This window comes from Nerophis ophidion, linkage group LG01, assembly GCF_033978795.1.
Source record: "Nerophis ophidion isolate RoL-2023_Sa linkage group LG01, RoL_Noph_v1.0, whole genome shotgun sequence".
Taxonomy (NCBI): domain Eukaryota; kingdom Metazoa; phylum Chordata; class Actinopteri; order Syngnathiformes; family Syngnathidae; genus Nerophis; species Nerophis ophidion.
The window spans coordinates 50,843,196-50,862,931 of record NC_084611.1 but is presented as its reverse complement, the minus strand read 5'-3'; the positions used below and the strand labels follow the sequence as shown (position 1 = coordinate 50,862,931).

General features: G+C 36.4%; 1 protein-coding gene across 2 annotated transcripts in view; it reads right to left on the bottom strand.

Annotated features, from left to right (window-relative positions):
• Positions 1 to 19,736, bottom strand: part of LOC133556443 (transcription activator BRG1-like) — a 78,787-nt gene that overhangs the window by 7,886 nt on the left and 51,165 nt on the right. The window contains exons 25-33 of one of the 2 annotated variants that reach the window (XM_061906368.1): positions 18,120 to 18,283; positions 13,507 to 13,767; positions 13,353 to 13,430; positions 9,913 to 10,131; positions 9,576 to 9,841; positions 5,964 to 6,072; positions 3,123 to 3,224; positions 2,920 to 3,052; positions 2,574 to 2,713 (exon numbers count right to left, since the gene is read on the bottom strand). In XM_061906368.1, the coding sequence (XP_061762352.1) occupies positions 2,574 to 2,713; positions 2,920 to 3,052; positions 3,123 to 3,224; positions 5,964 to 6,072; positions 9,576 to 9,841; positions 9,913 to 10,131; positions 13,353 to 13,430; positions 13,507 to 13,767; positions 18,120 to 18,283 (1,472 nt within the window). The remainder of the gene's footprint in view (positions 1 to 2,573; positions 2,714 to 2,919; positions 3,053 to 3,122; positions 3,225 to 5,963; positions 6,073 to 9,575; positions 9,842 to 9,912; positions 10,132 to 13,352; positions 13,431 to 13,506; positions 13,768 to 18,119; positions 18,284 to 19,736) is intronic. The other variant, XM_061906376.1, reaches the window with a different exon arrangement.

Genomic DNA, 19,736 nt, shown 5'->3' with positions numbered 1-19,736 from the left:
GACTTGGACTATGGTGTGGTTTGTTTTCCCATTTTGCAAATCGACTGGACTGGACCTGGCGTGAAGGTAATGACATCTTTTATTATTAACTCAAAAAAAGGAACAAACGAAAGGCGCTCTCAGCGGAGGTTCAAAACTTAGCTCTGAAAACAAAAACTCGCACAATGGCAGAACTATGGACAACAAAAACGAAAACACTTACTGTGACGGGAAAAACATGAATCTATGGCAAGAAGTGAGCAATCAAGTATCGAGGGTTTGTAGAAAGTGATGTCGCCAGGCTGACTGCCTGGCAACTACAGGCTTAAATAGTGCTGTGATTACTGACAAGTGCGTGAGTCCAAACAATTGAGCCAGGTGAAACTAATGGTTGTCATGGAAACTAAACAAACCAGGGTGCGCAAAAACAGGAACTAATGGAGTCAAAAACAAAACAGAACATAAACACAAAGACATGACGACAATGAAAGCATCTACAGCCAATCATCAGGAAGTAGAGGTGAGAAAGTGGTTACATTCAAAACAACAATGTGATGGAATTTCATCAAAGTTTCTCTTTGTATGCTGCACTTTTGGCATCACACGATTCGATTCTTAAGGGTAACGATTCAGTTCCCGATTCAAAATCAATACTCTATTAATAACAATTCTGTGATTAATTACATTCCTACATGAAATAAATAACAGGGTATAATGTCCGTTAACAGATGTCTGTTACTGAAAATAAAACTAGTCTTGTTTAATAAAATTCTAACCAAACATTTAATAAAGTTAAATACAAATAAGGCAACAAGAGAAGTACCAAAAAAACATTTTTTGTTTTTTTAAAAGATTAAGAATTGCGATTTATTCCAACACCGATTTTTTGGACACCTCTACTTAGGGCCGAGCGATATGGCCTTTTATCAATATCCCGATATTTTTAGGCTTTGTCACGATACATGATATATATATATATACATATCGATATTTTGCCTTAGTCTTAAATTAACTCAAATTTGAAAATTGACTGTTGCGATGTCTGCGAATATTTTTTTCAATGAGTTTACACTAGAGAAGCTCCTGGTGTATTTAGTTAGTTCAACCATTCATTGATTGATTGATTGATTGAAACTTTTATGAGTACATTACACAGTACAGTACATATTCCGTACAATTGACTACTAAATGATAACACCCCAATAAGTTTTTCAACTTGTTTAGTCGGGGTCCACTTTAATCAATTCATGGTACCATTTGGTTTTCCAATGTGAAAGAGCAGTGAATGAATTCACAGCCATACCGTTACTTTTAATGGTGTCAGGATACGCAGAGAGCGAGCCCAGAGCATGCGGTATGCCAAGTCAACTTTCGGTTTCGATCCCCGCCAACACTTCTAGTCCATTCCAGTTCATAAATATGCTAGTGTTTTTCATATCCACCATTGTTCTTTGACTAATTTCCCTTTAACAAACCCTCTGTAGCATTCCACACCACAAAATACTCAAGTATGCGCTATATGTGCTGATACCGTATCAGGTTTATGTCGGTATTGTATCGGAAGGGAAAAGGTTGTATCCAGACACTTGAGTTTTTTTTGTCTTTGCAAGTACACCATAGCTCATTAGATTGTGCCTTTATACCTAATATTGTGTATTGTGGCACACACACACACACCTACACACACACACACACGCACGCACGCACGCACGCACACACGCACGCACGCACGCACGCACGCACGCATACATTCTTGTATTTGATACCTTCTTGAGACCTGAGAAAAATGCCTACGTCTTTAGGACCACCCTTTCTAGATATATAAAGATGTGTATTCACAACATTAATACCATACAACAAACTATGTAAATATAAAAAGCTATTAGTTATTTAAAAATGTTTTGTTTGTAATTGGTTTTTAATCTTCATTATTTACTTAAATGTATTACAGTATGTCTTTATATACATTTTTTTTGTTTTTAAGTTTTAAAATACATTTTGGCCATAAGGGGCGCATTTCAATTTCTTACACACACTTCTTATTTCAAATGTTGGCCAGAGGGGGAGCACTTCAAATGTTTTACACACACTTGTTATTTTATATGTTGACCAGAAGGCCCTTTTAAAACCGACGCACAGTCAATTTGAAAAATCACCTCGTTTTTGGGACCACCCTCCTTTTGATAAGATTTCACCACCAAATGAGACTGTGGGTGGGCATGGCCTGCGGGCCTGCAGCATAACGGGGTGCGCCAGGACTGGCCTCGAAGTCAGCGACAGGTGCGTAGATAGCCCAGGTGGGCCTTTCATCTAATCGCCTGTCGCTGACTTCGAGGCCGGTCTTGGCACACCCCGCTCCGCTGCAGGCCCGCAGGCCACCCCCCACCCCCCTCCACAGAGACATTCTGTATTAGATGCAATGTTATTGGGACGATGATTTATGTCATCACTTGTTCAAACCTCCTCATATGGAAGCTACTTTTCCTTCTTGATGTCTCAAGAAGGGTAGAAATACAAGAACACACACACAGACACACACACACACACAAACATACACACACACACACACACACACACACACAAGAGTGAAATACCTCCTCCTGTTCATCTTCAGAGTCGTCATCACTAACCACGGGCTTGGCTCTGGTGCGTCCCGATCGTCTGCTACGTCCTTTTCCTCGTTCTCCTCCTCGCTCCTTCCTGCCCAGTCGGATCTTGACCTTGACAGAACGAGCTGAACACACACACACACACACACACACACACACACACACACACACACACACACACACACACACACACACACACACACACACACACACACACACACACACACACACGCACACACACACACGCACGCACACACACACACACACACGTGCAGAACAAGGAGTAAAAGGGAGTCCTCCAAGGTCAGACCCAGAGGCAGACTTTTCCTACTTTCAGACTCTGATCCGTCGTCCTGCTCGTCGTCCTCTTCCTCGCTCTCCTCGCCCTCGCTCTCTTCCTCCTTCTCGATCTTCTGCCTCAAACTGGTGAAGACCGACTGCAGCACGATGGAGTCCTCGTATATCTGCTCGCGCCAACGACAGCGGACGTTAGGGTCAGGGGGTGGGGGACAGGCGGAGGTGCGGGGGTCTCACCAGAGATCCCTCCAGGTTGAAGGTCTGAGCGTTCTGGAAGAGCAGCATGACGTCTCTCTCCAGGTCGCCAAGACTGCGATAGCGGTGGCCCCGAATCTTCTCCTAGAGTCGGTTGGGGTGGTTGGTTAGTAGGGTGTCAATCGATGGGCACTGAACCAATTCAGAATCGTTTCTGGATTCAAACCGATTATCGCAGTGTATTATTTGGTATACCGTAGTTGTTATCATGAATCTTTTTTAAAACAGAAACACTTTTTTCCTGGTTGCATGGAGATGGACTAAAAATGCCCTTTTAAAAATTTATTCTCATTTTTTATTATGATGGCCTTTTTAAATAAATGTATTCTTATTAAAAAAAAAACGACTTTCTAAAATTATAATGGCCTAACAGCAGCTTTTTAAAAATTGATTGTTATAAAAAAAATTGACATTTTTGAAAAAAAAAAGAAAATAGATTTTTTTGCAAATTATAATGCCCTAAAAATTGCATTTTTAAAAAAAATGTATTCTAATGAAAGAAATTCAAAAAAGGTATTTTTCAATTTTTGAATATTACAATGGCCTAAAAAAGGCTTTTTAAAAATGGATTATTTAAAAAAAAAAAAAATGCATTTTACATTTAGGAAATCATGATGGCCTGACAACTTTTTTTAAAAAGTGATTCTTATTTTAAATTTTTTTGGAGGGAAATATATTTTTTTTAAATGTATTTGCCCTAAAAACTTTTTTGTTGAATTAATTTTTTGAAAAAATAATATTTTTCTAAAAATGTTGTTGGCCTAAAAATGGCTTTTAAGATAAATGTTAACTAATTGAAGACAACAAAAAAACGAATTTCTATTTTTGTAAATTGTCACCCTAAAAATGGCTTTTTAAAAACTGATTATCAAAATAAAATGGATTCGTATTAAAACAATTTTTGGGGGGGAATATTACGATGGCCTAAAAAAACAAATGCATTGAAATTTTGGGAAATTATGATGGTGTGAAAATGTTTTAAAAAAATGTATTCTTATTTTCAACAACATTTTTTAATGTATTTTTTGCAAATTATGTTGCCCTCAACATTTTTTTGAAAAATTAATTCTTATTAAAAAAATAACTTCTTTTCTGATTTCTAAAAATTATGTTGGCCTAAAAACGGCTTTTTCCAAATTTTATGTTACTAAAAACAAACAAAAAAATACATTTATATTTTAGAAAATTATAATGGTATGAAAATGTCTTTTAAAAAATGTATTATTTAAAAAAAAGAGCATTTTAGATTTTTTTTTGCAAATTATGTTGCCCTAAAAATGGCTTTTTAAAAATGTATTATTATCAAAGAAATTTAAAAAAGGTATTTTTTGATTTTTTTAATATTACCATGGCCTAAAAATGGCTTTTTAAAAATGGATTCTTGTTAAAAAAAAAACAAATGCATTTTACTTTTAGGAAATCATGATGGCCTTTAAAAAAGTGATTCTTATTAAAAAAAAATTGGGGGTGGGGGGGAAATGTCATTTTTGAAAATTATGTTGCCCTAAAAACGTTTTAGTTGAATTAATTGTTATTAAAAATATAAATATAAATATTTTTAAAATATAAATATTTTTAAATGAATTCTTATCAAAAATATAATTTTTTAAAAATTATGTTGGCCTAAAGATGTTTTTTTTTAAATATTAACTCATTAAAAACTAAACAAATTACATTTCTATTGTTGTAAATTATGTCACCTTAAGAATGGCTTTTTGAAAAATTGATTAACAAAAAAAAGGATTCCTATTAAAAAAATATATTTTTGACTATCACGATGACCTAAAAATGGATTCTTATTAATAAACAAATGCATCAAAATTTTAGAAAATCATGATGGCCTGACATCTTTAAAAAAAAAAGTGATTCATATTTTAAAAAGATTTTGGGGGGAAAATATATATATTTTTAAATTATGTTGCCCTAAAAACTTTTTAGTTGAATTAATTGTTATTAAAAATATATATTTTTTAAATTAATTCTTATTAAAAATAATATTTTTTAAATGATGTTGGCCTAAAAACGGCTTTAAAAAATGTTAAATTATTAAAAACAAACAAAAAAAAATTAAATTTTTGTAAATTGTCACCCTAAAAATGGCTTTTTTTAAAATTTGATTATCAAAAAAAAATGGATTCCTATTAAAAAATATTATTTTTGAATAAAAAACAAATGCATTGACATTTTTGGAAATTATGGTGGTCTGAAAATGTCTTAAAAAAATGTATTCTTATTTTAAACAAGAGTTTTTAATGTAATTTTTGCAAATCATCTTGCCCTCAAAGTTATTTTCTGATTTTAAAAAATTAGGGTTGGCCTATAAACGGCTTTTTAAAAATTTAATGCTATTCAAAACAAAAAAACATACATTTATATTTTGAAAATTACCCGACCTCGGATAAGCGGAAGATGATGGATGGATGGATGGATAAATGGTAAATGGTAAATGGGTTATACTTGTATAGCGCTTTTCTACCTTCAAGGTACTCAAAGCGCTTTGACACTACTTCCACATTCACCCATTCACACACACATTCACACGCTGATGGCGGGAGCTGCCATGCAAGGCACTAACCACGAACCATCAGGAGCAAGGGTGAAGTGTCTTGCTCAAGGACACAACAGACGTGACGAGGTTGGTAGAAGGTGGGGATTGAACCAGGAACCCTCAGGTTGCTGGCACGGCCACTCTCCCAACCGCGCCACGCCTGTCATGAAAATGTATTTTTTTTTTTTTTTTAAAAAGGATTTTTTTCGCAAATTATGTTGCCCAAAAAAGGGCTTCTTTAAAATTCTTGTTAGCGAGCGACGTTCCGACAATACCTTGATCTTCCTGAAGTCCACAGGCTTGCGGATGAGTTCGTAGTACTCGGGCAGCTCCTTTCTTGACGGCAGCTGGATGAACACCTCACTGAGCTGACGACAACTGGTGCTGCGCGACATGACATCATGAGACCAACGCTAGTCAATCATATCAACATGGCACCTTCAGACCTAGGATGAATTTACTGATGGAGAATTGGACGCTGTCATCTCTCCACACATCACATTTCAAACTTTGCGGCTTCCCTCAATTGTGGATTTAATTTTGTTTAAAGAATATTTAAGCGTAATCAACATGTTTTTGGCCTAAATTAAACATTTTCAATCATTAAAATAACTAAAAGAACCGTAAATATCAGCACTACAGTATTTGTTGGGAGATGAGATCAAACCAATTAGAGTTTGCTGTTTAGTATCGTGGCCACTGATTGGTTCAGCCTCAGGTAACTTCGAGTCTCGCTTTTTTAAGTGTAAAGGTGACCTTGTGATGCTATTTCATATCGAGAGGGCTCTCATAATGTTAAAATTGTGTTTTGAAGGATTTATATGCTCTAACTTTGAAAATATTTGATTTATAATTCATTCAATTCACTCTACAAACCCCTTTTCCATATGAGTTGGGAAATTGTGTTAGATGTAAATAAAAACAGAATACAATGATTTGCAAATCCTTTTCAACCCATATTTAATTGAATGCACTACAAAGACCAGATATTTGATGTTCATAAACTTTTTTTTTTGCAAATAATAATTAACTTCGAATTTCATGGCTGCAATACGTGACATAGTAGTTGGGAAAGGGCATGTTCACCACTGTGTTACATCACCTTTTTTTTTAACAAGACTCAATAAACGTTTGGGAACTGAGGAGACTAATTGTTGAAGCTTTAAAAGTGGAATTCTTTCCCATTCTTGTTTTATGTAGAGCTCCACTGTCGTATTTTACGCTTCATAATGCGCCACACATTTTCGATGGGAGACAGGTCTGGACTGCAGGCGGGCCAGGAAAGTACCCGCACTCTTTTTTACGAAGCCACGCTGTTGTAACGTGCTGAATGTGGCTTGGCATTGTCTTGCTGAAATAAGCAGGGGCATCCATGAAAAAGACGGCGCTTAGATGGCAGCATATGTTGTTCCAAAACCTGTATGTACCTTTCAGCATTCATGGTGTCTTCACAGATGTGTAAGTCACTCATGCCTTGGGTACTAATGCACCCCCAATCCATCACAGATGCTGGCTTTTGAACTTTGTGTCGATAACAGTCTGGATGGTTCACTTCCCCTTTGGTCCGGATGACACGATGTGGAATATTTCCAAAAACAATTTGAAATGTGGACTCGTCAGACCACAGAACACTTTTCCACTTTGCATCAGTCCGGACATCTTAGATGATCCCGGGCCCAGAGAAGCCTGCGGCGTTTCTGGATGTTGTTGATAAATGGCTTTCGCTTTGCATAGTAGAGCTTTAACTTGCAATTTCAGATGTACGTAGCGACGAACTGTATTTAGTGATTTAGTGATTTATTGCCACCTTTCCCCACATCTTTGTCACGTGTTGCTGGCATCAAATTCTAAAGTTAATAATTATTTGCAAAAAACAAAAATGTTTATCAGTTTGAACATCAAATATGTTGTCTTTGTAGTGCATTCAACTGAATATGGGTTGAAAAGGATTTGCAAATCATTGAATTCCGTTTATATTCACATCTAACACAATTTCCCAACTCATATGGAAACGGGGTTTGGATTAATTGTATTTATATATTACAATATACATTTTTTGGTGCATTAGAGAACACACACACAGTTGGTGCGGATCTGGACAAAGGTGCATAGCATTTTTCTTTAAATTGTCATGCATGTATGTGTTTTTATATATTTGTAAAAAAACATTCATAATTTAAGAAAGATTTTACTAATAATAGTGGCATTAATTATTTCATGTTATTTATTTTGTATTTATTTGATTTGCTCTTGATTCCACCTCATTATACAAACTTGAATAAAAATGATTATATATGATATATAATACTAATAATATAGTAGTGGTATTAATATTTGAACTATTAATTGTATTTATATCTTGCAATGTTTTTTTGTGGATTAGAAAAACACACCGTTGTTGCAGATCTGGACAAAGGTGCACAGTATTTTTCTTTAAATTATCATGATACTACTGGATGTGTGCTTATATATATTTTTTTTAATTCACAATTTAACAGTAATTTTTCTAGTAATAGTTGTATTTATTATTTAATGTTATTAATTTTGTATTTACTTTATTTACTCTTGAATTCACCCCCCTACAAAAATTACAGTTGTATATAATACAAGTATAATAGTAGTAGTATTACTACTATTTGAACTATTAATTGTATTTCAATATTAGTGCAATATTTACATTTTTGTGCATTAGAAAAAACAGGTGATGGTGCAGATCTGGACAAAGGTGCACAGCGTTTAGTTCAAATTGTCATGCTATTTGATGTGTGCTTATATATATATATATTTTTTTTTAAACATTCCTAATTTAACACTGATTTTACTAATAGTTGTATTTAGGGCTGGGTGATATATCCATATATACGATATTTCGCGTGTTTCTCTTTGTGCGATATAGAAAATAACTATATCGTAATATTTGAGTATACGTTCTCACGCAGGACTTTTAGCTGCGGGCAGAACACTTCAGGCTCTCCTCGCTCTTTCCTATGTCTCCTTCTCACAGACAAGCAGGCGCACATTCTTTCATACGTCACAAACTGTCACGTCACACGTCACATACACGCCCTCGCCCAGCAGAGAGGTAGCGGCGTGGCTAACGTTAGCTGCTAATGTAGCCGTACGAGAGAAAGATGGTGCGGATCTGGTAACAAATAAAGGAAGACTTAATTCCCAATAAAAACAGCAGGGTTTCCATCGTCTGGCGGTGGTTCGGCTTCAAGTGGGAATATGTCAAACAGACAACCGTAATTTGTCAAGTGTGGGGGGAAAAAGCGTTGCTATAAAAAGTAGCGTTACTGCTAATATGTAGCATCGTTTGAAAAGTCACTCGCTAGAGAATGAAGAGAATTTCATAACCTTAGTAACATACCACATAGTGAAGGACGAATACTATTTGATTTCCTATTATGCAGCTAATTTTTATTTGACACTTAAAATGTCTCTGAAAATCTTGCAATTTATGTTTTGGAAATGACTTGAATGTTTGTGCCACTGCTTAATAACTTTAATAAATATACTTTTGGTCAATTGACTTAGTTGTGATTTCCCTCTCTGCATGAAAGTTTAAAAGTAGCACATATTCATGCAGTATGAAGAAGAATGTTTTAATGTAGACACATAATCATCATACTGCTGTGATTATATGCATCAAGTGTTCATTCAAGGCCAAGGCAAAATATCGTAATATATATCGTATATCGCAATATGGCATAAAAATATTGCGATATTTAAAAAAGGCAATATCGCCCATATTTATTTTTTCATGTTATTCATTTTGCATGTATTTTATTTACTCTTGATCCCACCCCCCAACACAAATCAAAATTAAAACTAGAAATTTATATATTGTATATAATACTAATAATATAAGCGTTTCAGTCTCCTACCCGTCTTTGTATTTGATGACAGCGTCAATGATCTTCTTCATCTTCTTGGTCAGGACGGGAGGGTTGGGGGAGATCTTCTCCACAGGCGGCCGCCCCCTTTTCCGTTGCCTCTTGGCGTCCTCGTCCTTGTCTCCTCGTCCTCGGCCGCCCGAGGAGCACGAGGGCACCGGGAGGTCCGGGTCTCGGTCCCGCTTCCTCTTGCGCGTGGTCTTCTTGTGGCGCACGTCTTCCTCCACCTCGTCCAGCGTGCCCTCCTCGATCGCCTGCTCGGGGGTGAAAAGCCAGACACTCACGGGCGTCCGGCTCTTATTTCCCCGGCCCCTTTCACTCCAGTTACCTTCAGCCACTGCTTCTCCGTCAGGGAGTCGCTGTAGTCCACCTCCTTCCGCTGGCGAGAGCCCCGGCCGAACATCTTCTCCTCCTCCTCCTCGCAGGTGAGGCGCTCCACCTCGGCGTCGTCCTTCATGATCCAGGTGGGCAGCTCGTCCTCTTCCATCAGGCGAGGTTTGCGGCGCGGGTTACGGGCATCCTCTCGCCGCCTGTCCAAGTCCATACGCTGTGAGGCAACCATGTCCATCAATTCTGAGTGTGATTTTGGACTTTGAGCTGACTTTTATCCCACCTATACACATTTTTTACAACATAGCCAGACTCCGCCCATTTCCCTGTCAGGGTGACACGGAGGTGCCTGTCGTTTCGACTATCAAAATGTCCTAGTCTGTGTTCTAGACCAAAAAGAATATCAAAATGCCACAATTATTACAAAACTCAGCTGCACGCGTGGCGACGAGGAGCAGAGGGCGCGACAACATTACATCAGTTTTAAAGTCGCTGCTTTGGCTCCTCGTCCACTTCAGCGTCAATTTTAAAGTTCTGCCTTCCGCCCGATTGTAGCTGAGATAGGCGCCAGCGCCCCCCGCGACCCCGAAAGGGAATAAGCGGTAGAAAATGGATGGATGGATGGATATTATTAGTTTTCAAATGTCTTAATAGCCTTGTGCTTTCTTATTTATCTAACCTGCTTTTACCGTATCAAATATACAGTGAAGAAAATAAGTGCTTGAACACCCTGCTATTTTGCAAGTTCTCCCACTTAGAAATCATGGAGGGTTCTGAAATTTTCACGGTAGGTGCATGTCCACTGTATGAGAGATAACCTATGAAGAAAAATCCAGAAATCACAATCTATGATTTTTCAACAATTTATGTGTGTGATACAGCTGAAAATAAGTATTTGAACACCTGTCTATCAGCTAGAATTCTGACCCTCCAAGACCTGTTAGTCCGCCGTTAAAATTCCTCCTCCACTCCACTGTATTATCCTGAATCAGATGCACTTGTGTGAGGTTGTTAGCTGCTTAAAGACACCTGTCCACCCCATACAATCAGTAAGACCCAAACATTCAGCATGGCTAAGAGCAAAGAGCAAAGACAAAATTGTACAACTCCACAAGGATGGAAAGGGCCCCGGAGAAATTGCCAAGCAGCTTGGTGAAAGAAGGTCCACTGTTGAAGCAATCATTAGAAAATGAAAGACGCTAAACATGACGGTCAATCTCAATCGGAGTGGAGCCCCATGCAAGATATCACCTGGTGGGGTTTCAACGATGCTAAAAAAGGTGAGGAATCAGCCCAGGACTACACGGCAGGACTTGGCCAATGACCTGAAAAGAGCTGGGACCACTGTTTCCATGGTCACTGTTGGTAAAACACTAAGACATCATGCATGGCACAGAAGGTTCCCCTGCTTAAACCAGCACATGTTAAAGCCCGTCTTAAGTTTGCCAATGACCATTTGGATGATCCAGAGGAGTCATGGGAGAAATTTTTGTGGACGGATGAGACCAAAATTGACCATTTTGGTCATAATTCCACTATGTGTGTTAGGAAGAAGAAGAATGATGCGTACCATCCCAAGAACACCACACCTACTGTAAAGCATGGGGGTGGTAGCATCATGCTTTGGGGTGTTTTTCTGCTCATGGGACAGGACGACTGTACTTTACTGTACTAAGGAGAGGATGACTGCAGCCATGTGTTGTGAGATTTTGCCCAAAAACCTCCTTCCCTCAGTCAGATCATTGAAGATGAGTCACGGCTGGATCTTCCAACTTGACAATGGCCCAAAGCACACAGCCAGGAAAAACAAGAAGTGGCTTTGTAAGAATCATATCAAGGTTTTGGAGTGGCCTTGGTTGTCTCTCAAACAGTGGACATGCACCTACTGTGAAAATTTCAGACCCCTCCATGATTTCTAAGCGGGAGAACTTGCAAAATAGCAGGGTGTTGAAATACTTATTTTCTTGACTGTACATATGTATATATACATATGTATACAAGTGTATATACAAATGTATGTATATATATATATATAAATTATATATATATAAAGTATATATATATAAAGTATATATATATATATATGTATATATATATATATATATATATATATATATATATATATATATATATATATATATATACATTTGTATATACACTTATACACATACTTATATATAGGTACACATATATACATATATACACACGTGTATATATAGGTACACATATATACATACGTATACTGTATATAGGTACACATATATACATTTGTATATATAGGTACACATATATACATACATACGTTTATATAGGTACACATATGTATAGTATATAAGTACACACATACATATATATATATATATATATATATATATATATATATATATATAGATATATACATATATATATATATATACACACAGGTATGTACACATATACATACGTATTTACTTTTGTACACATATATATATATACAGTACATACATACATACATACAGTACGTATTTACATATGTACACATATACATACATACATATATACGTATGTGCACAAACAGTATATACATACATTAGCATATAGGTACACATTTATATATACATATGGGCACATACTGTATATACATACATACATATACATATACACGTACATACATTTATACATATGTACACATGGTGTATATATGTATATATATACATAAATACATACATATATACACATACATACATTTATACATACATATGTACACATACTGTATATACATATATATACACACAGGTATGTACACATATACATACGTATTTACTTTTGTACACATACATACATACAGTACGTATTTACATATGTACACATATACATACATACATATATACGTATGTGCACATACAGTATATACATACATACGCATATAGGTACACATTTATACATACATATGGGCACATACTGTATATACATACATACATATATATACATACATACGTTTATACATATGTATATATATATATACATATATACATACATACATATATATATATACACATACATACATTTATACATACTTATGTACACATACTGTATATACATACATATACACACGTTTATACATTTACATATGTACACATACTGTATACATACACATATATACATGTGTGTATATATGTATATATATACACACACATGTATATGTACACATATATATATATATATATATATATACTACACTGTGTATATATATATATATATAATAATTAATAAAATACAAATAATAGTAATCAAAAAAATATTTAAAAAATATTTAAGTGTGTGTGTTTGTAAATAACCTATTTTCAAATGTAATGATTTAGATTATTATCATTCTTATTTTATTTAAATATTATTTAATGTATTGTGTATACAATGTAACGATGAAGAGTCATTAATCATGAGTGCATCCACACTCACCATAAACTGATCAAACTCTTCCTCGCTCCTGGCGATCATTTGGTTGACCGTCTCGTCGTCCGGGACCTCATCCTCCTCCTGAAGTGGCAAAGCATAGAATCAGGAAGCCGGGCCTCTGGAAGGTGGCGAGTGTGTTAGTGTCGCTCACACACACATTTATACGTAGACACACTTCCTGACCCCAGACCTCGTCCTGCTCCTCGTGCTCCAGGATGGCCTGCAGGAAGGCCCTACGCTCGTGGCTGGATGACTTTTGGTCAAACATTCCGGCCTGGATGACCTTTTGGTCCACGTTGAGTTTGTACTTGGCGGCGGCCAATATCTTCTCCTCCACACTGTTGATGGTGCACAGGCGCAACACCCGCACCTCGTTCTGTTGGCCTATGCGGTGAGCTCTGTCCTGGGCCTGCAGGTCCTGGACACAAACATGAAGTACTTCACATATGTTCCCATCACTGTTTGTTGCTTTGTTCACGCTAACAAGTACAAACATCTGGAGCCTCAATTTGGAATTTGACACAAAATATTGCAGTTTGTGCACATTTTAAGAAAATAACAACTTGGGGGACTTTTTGTACCTTTTGGGCTACTTACTCCCAAAACGAGAAGCAGCCTGAACAAGAAATGTTAGGAGAAGAAGAATATTCAGATGTATTTCTATAAATTACAATATATATCATTTGTTTAAATTATTTCAGTAGTTCAATTTAAAAAGTGAAACTAACACAGTCAGCATTTACATTGCTGCAAATTTGTGGTTTTTTTGGGAAATCAAATTACATTTTTTACTTGAAAGAAAAATATATTTTGAAGTGTTTTTTGCGGGAAACACATGTACAAATAAGTGATAGTCAGAGGTGGGTAGAGTAGCCAGAAATTGTACTCAAGTAAGAGTACTGTTACTTTAGAGATGTATTACTTAAGTAAAAGTAAGGAGTGGTCACCCAAATATTTATTTGAGTAAAAGTAAAAAGTATGTTGTGAAAAAACTACTCAAGTACTGAGTAACTGATGAGTAACCTTTTTGTTTAATGATGACGGCAACAAGTAATGCACAAAAACAAACATATCAATAAACAAATTCAGAGCCAGGAATATCTCTTAAGCAACTAAAACAATAATATATATTAAATAATATATATTTGGTTTTACACTGTATTGAAAAGAAAATTTAAAATTAATTTTACCTTGGCAACCTCATTATGCTATTAGCTAAGTTTTATATTCATAAATGTAAGTTTCTCAATACCTGACCTGTTTTTTGTGCCTTTAAAAAAGATTTAGAACTCTACATTAAAACACCTCTAACAACCAAAAAGCTGTGAAAACGATGATGCTGTGTTCCAAATTTAAGTTATTTACTGAGATTGAGTGAGCCTATGGCTTTGCACTTTGTTTATTTTATATATATATATATATATATATATATATATATATATTTTTTTTTGCATTTTATTTTAGTTACTTTGAATTTACAACCCCCTGGCGCTGTTTTGTACGTTTTTTATACGGTTTTGAAATGTTTTTGTACTTACTTTGATTATTATTTTCAACTGTTTGTAAATGTTGAAATATGCAAATAAAGGTTTATAAAAAAAATAAAAACATGTCCAGTTAATCATGTGACCGCCTGGCTCTGTTTGATTGGTGAAAAGGAGTCAAACGCAGGCATGTGATGGATCCTACTTTGAAGGTCTGTCTGACAACACTAAACAAAGCGTGCATTAATAGATCGATAAAAATCGGTAGCGAGTTGAATGTAGATAAATGGATCGGAGTAAAAGTAGCGTTTCTTCTCTAGAAATATACTCAAGTAAAAGTAAAAGTATGTTGCATTAAAACTACTCTTAGAAGTACAATTTATCCCAAAGGTTACTCAAATAGATGTAACAAAGTAAATGTAGCGCGTTACTACCCACCTCTGGTGATAGTGAAACATAAAATGTCCGGCATAATATACCGTATTTCCTTGAATTGCCGCAGGGCATATAGTATGCGCCTGCCTTGAATTACTGCCGGGTCAAACTTGCTTCGCAAAATAATTAGCGCATGCTTAGTATTACCGCCTGGTCAAACTCGTGACGTCACGAGTGACACTTCCCCTGTCATCGTTTTCAAAATGGAGGAGGCTGATTTCAATACCGGTAATTTGAAATCGCATAAAGGGAAGAAGATTAAGAGCTATTCAGTAGGATTTAAGGTTCAAGCTTACATCACACTCAAATTTTTACTGCATGCCTTTGGTAAGTGCCGGAGTGAGAAGAGGTTTTAAAATAATTAGCACATGCTTACTTTTACCGCATGCCTTTGGTAAGCGCAGGAGTGAGAAGAGGTTTTAAATTAATTAGTGCCCCGGCGGCAATTCAAGGAAATACGGTACCTAATAATATTGTATAATAATACAGAATGCAATGGATCCTTGAGTGTTGAAGCGAAAAGAACTGGAATAATTTACGACAATTGGTGCCGTGACCCGGATGTCCTACATGTGTGACTGCGGCAGCACAAGCTTTTACGGCCAACTTTCTTAGAAACTGGTCTCATATATGTTTTATGTGTATATATATATATATATATATATATATATATATATATATAATTAAATATTTTTTTAAACATCAAACAATCAATCAATGATTATTTATATACGTCTTTATAAAACTTGCAGCAAAGTGAACATAAATTGTTGTGCCTTTTTGAGCTACTTTTTCCAAAAAGCGACGCAAACTTATCAATAAATTTTAATCTATTTCAGTAGCTCAGTCTAAATAGTGAAGCTAAAACTGTCAGCATTTGTGTTGCTGCAAATTTGTAGAATTTTTGAGGAAAAAATGAATTTTTTTTACTTAAAAGAAAAATATTCTGTAGATATTTTTAAGTGTTTTTTGCGGGAAACACATTTACAAATAAGTGATAGCGAAGCATAAAATGTACGGCATAATATTGTATAATAATACAGTATGCAATTGATCCTTGAGTGTTGAAGCAAAAAGAACTCGGGTAATTTACGACAATTGGTGCCGTGACCCGGATGTCCTACATGTGTGACTGCGGCAGCACAAGCTTTTACATTCAACTTTCCTACAAACCGGTCTCATATATGTCTTTTGTATATACATATCATTATACAATATTTTTGATACATTTCTTTATTCGTTAATCATTTACCAATAAGTGACAGTAAAGCATAATATAATAATACAGTATGCAATTGATCCTTGAGTTTTCAAACAAAAAGAACTCGGGTAATTTATGACAATTGGTGCCGTGACCCGGATGTCATACATGTGTGACTGCGGCAGCACAAGCTTTTACATTAAACTTTCTTACAAACCGGTCTCATATATGCCTTTTGTGTACATATACATATACATATATATATATATATATATATATATGTATATATATATATATATACACACTGTATACATATATATGAAAAATTATATAATATTTTTATACATGTCTTTATAAAACTTGCAGCAAAGTGAGCATAAATTGTGCCTTTTTGAGCTACTTTTTCCAAACTTAACAATAAATTTTAATCTATTTCAGTAGCTCAGTCTAAAAAATGAAGCTAACACCGTCAGCATTTGCGTTGCTGCACATTTGTGGATTTTTTGGGGAGAAAAAAATAAATTTTTTACTTTGAAGAAAAATATTCTCCACATATTTTTTAAGTGCTTTTTTTGCCGGAAACACATTTACCCTAAGTTGTTAATAATTTACAAATATGTGATAGTAAAGCATAAAATGTACGGCACAATATAAATTATAATAATGTATAACAATACAGTACGCAATCGATCCTTTGAGTGTTCAAACAAAAATAACTCGGGTAATTTACGACAATTGGTGCCGGGACCCGGATGTCCTTCAGGTATGATGGCGCCCCCCTTTGTCACTTTTAACATTATGCTAACATTTATTTACGATTTAGAATGCATAAAAAAAAGAAAAATGTGTTATTGTCTTACATCATGTTTGTAAACAGTTGACAAAACAAAAACAAAACAGTTTGGCTTGGAGACTCTCCCGAAGGACAGTGCGGCGAAGACACAACAAACTCCCTTCTTGTCTCTCATGGACACACACCTGTTGTTGTTGACTTTGGACTGACTAGCGGCTGGACGACACCAAGGCCGCGGAACAGAGACACGCGGCAGGCTTACACACTCGCATGCATCCACAAAAAATATACGCCACACACACATACCCCACCCCCCATCCGACGATCTCGACGCTTGATTTCCTTAGGGTTGATGGACGGCTGGGCAGCGCCTGAAGAGCTCCAGCCCTTCACCATAGCCCCCACTCCCCCCCTCTGTTCCAAGTCTTGTATGTTGTAACATGGATATGTGCTTTGCTATGGAGTTGTTTTCCTTCTCCCCTTAGGAGCCCAGTCTATATTGTATTTTTTAAACATCCTCCACCAGCGTTGACCTTTTTCCCATCTTTTACGGGGAGCATTGTGGCGACCCATCAGCGTTCTTGTTCTGTAACCCTGTAGACTGTTTGTTTGACTAATCTTGAACGGGTTTGTGCTGAAAACAAAGTTTAATAGTACTTGTGCAATGACAATAAAAACCTAACTTCCTACCTATTTTACACAGTCAACAAATGTCAATACTAGACTAGTTAAAACCTTGCACAGTTAACTTTGGTTTTATGACGCTTTGGAAAGTTTTGACACCAAAACGTAACATTTCCGTTATTTCCTACATTGAAAAGTTACTCTAAATCCAAACAAGTCAATCAAAAGAAGACCTGGTGCGGGTTCCAGTCCGAGTCAAAGATGACCACCGTGTCTGCAGACTGGAGATTGAGGCCGAGACCTCCAGCCCGAGTGCTCAGCAAGAAGATGAAATACTCGGACCCCGGATCGTTGAAGGTCTTCAGTAACATTCCTCGGTCTTCGGCCTTGGTGGTACCTTTTGAGGAGCGACAAGACATGTATTCATTTTCTAACACTCGTTCTGTTCAGGGTCGACGGTGAGCTGGAGCCTATCCCGTCTGACTTTGGGTGAAAGGCGTTTTGTAGGACTTTTTGACGCTTACATTTTGACACAAACACACTAAAAATGTGTTATCGTTTGTGCTATGGCGCCAATCTTTTGAACGTATTCTCTCACTGCTTTCAACCGGAAGTACCAGTGCCGTTCCCTCTTTTAGCTGTCCGTAGCGTTCCTACTTGTACGGATTCTTCATTCATCCCTCCAAGCGACCTTTTTCAGTTTTACTCACTAAACCGTCCCATGTGTGATGTCTGTAGGAGTGTTTTTGTGCATATTTGTACGTGCTATCGTGATGTAATAAAGGTAGCGTCGTTAGCATTAGCTAATATGCTAACAAGTTTACAAGTGTCCGTGTTAGTATTATTAACTTACGACGACATTCTTTTGGTGTTGTTTTAGTTTCACAAAACTCCTTAGTAAATTCACCAAAGCGTCACCGTGGAGTTATTGAGTCTGTTTAGCTGATTGGAGAGCTAGCTTGCACAGCGGCATAGCTCGGTTGGTAGAGTGGCCGTGCCAGCAACTTGAGGGTTGCAGGTTCGATTCCCGCTTGCGCCATCATAGTCACTGCCGTTGTGTCCTTGGGCAAGACACTTTACCCACCTGCTCCCAGTGCCACCCACACTGGTTTAAATGTAACTTAGATATTGGGTGTCACTATGTAAAGCGTTTTGAGTCACTTAAGAAAAGCGCTATATAAATATAATTCACTTCACTTCTGTTTTGTTTGATCAGCCATTTTACTGCTGTGTCACAGAAAGTTTGGAAACAATTAAGGTATGTAAATAAACATTTACAGAATATTTCTGGGTAAAGAACTCATTTCACAACGTATATAACTGTGACTTATAGTCGAGGTGCGACTAAAAAATGGAAAAATATTTTTGTCTGTGTTAGTATCATTAACTTACAATGGCATTCTTTTTGTGTTGTTTCAGTTTCACCAATTCTTCAGTAAAGTCACCAAAACCGTCACCGTGGAGTTATTGAGTCGGTGTAGCTGATTGGAGAGCTGGCTTCCGCAACTAGCGGGTCCATGACGATGACTGACGTTTTGTTGAATCAGCCGTTTTACTGCCATGTTACAGACAAACAATTAGGTATGTAGATAAACATTTACAGAATATTTCTGTGTAACTAACTAATTTCACAACGAATATAACTGCGACTTATAGTCGAGGTGCGACTATTATGTGGCAAAATATATTTTGTCTGTGTTAGTATCATTAACTTACAATGGCATTCTTTTTGTGTTGTTTCAGTTTCACCAATTCCTCAGTAAATTCACCAAAACGTCACCGTGGAGTTATTGAGTCGGTGTAGCTGATTGGAGAGCAAGCTTCCACAACTAGCGGGTCCATGACCATGA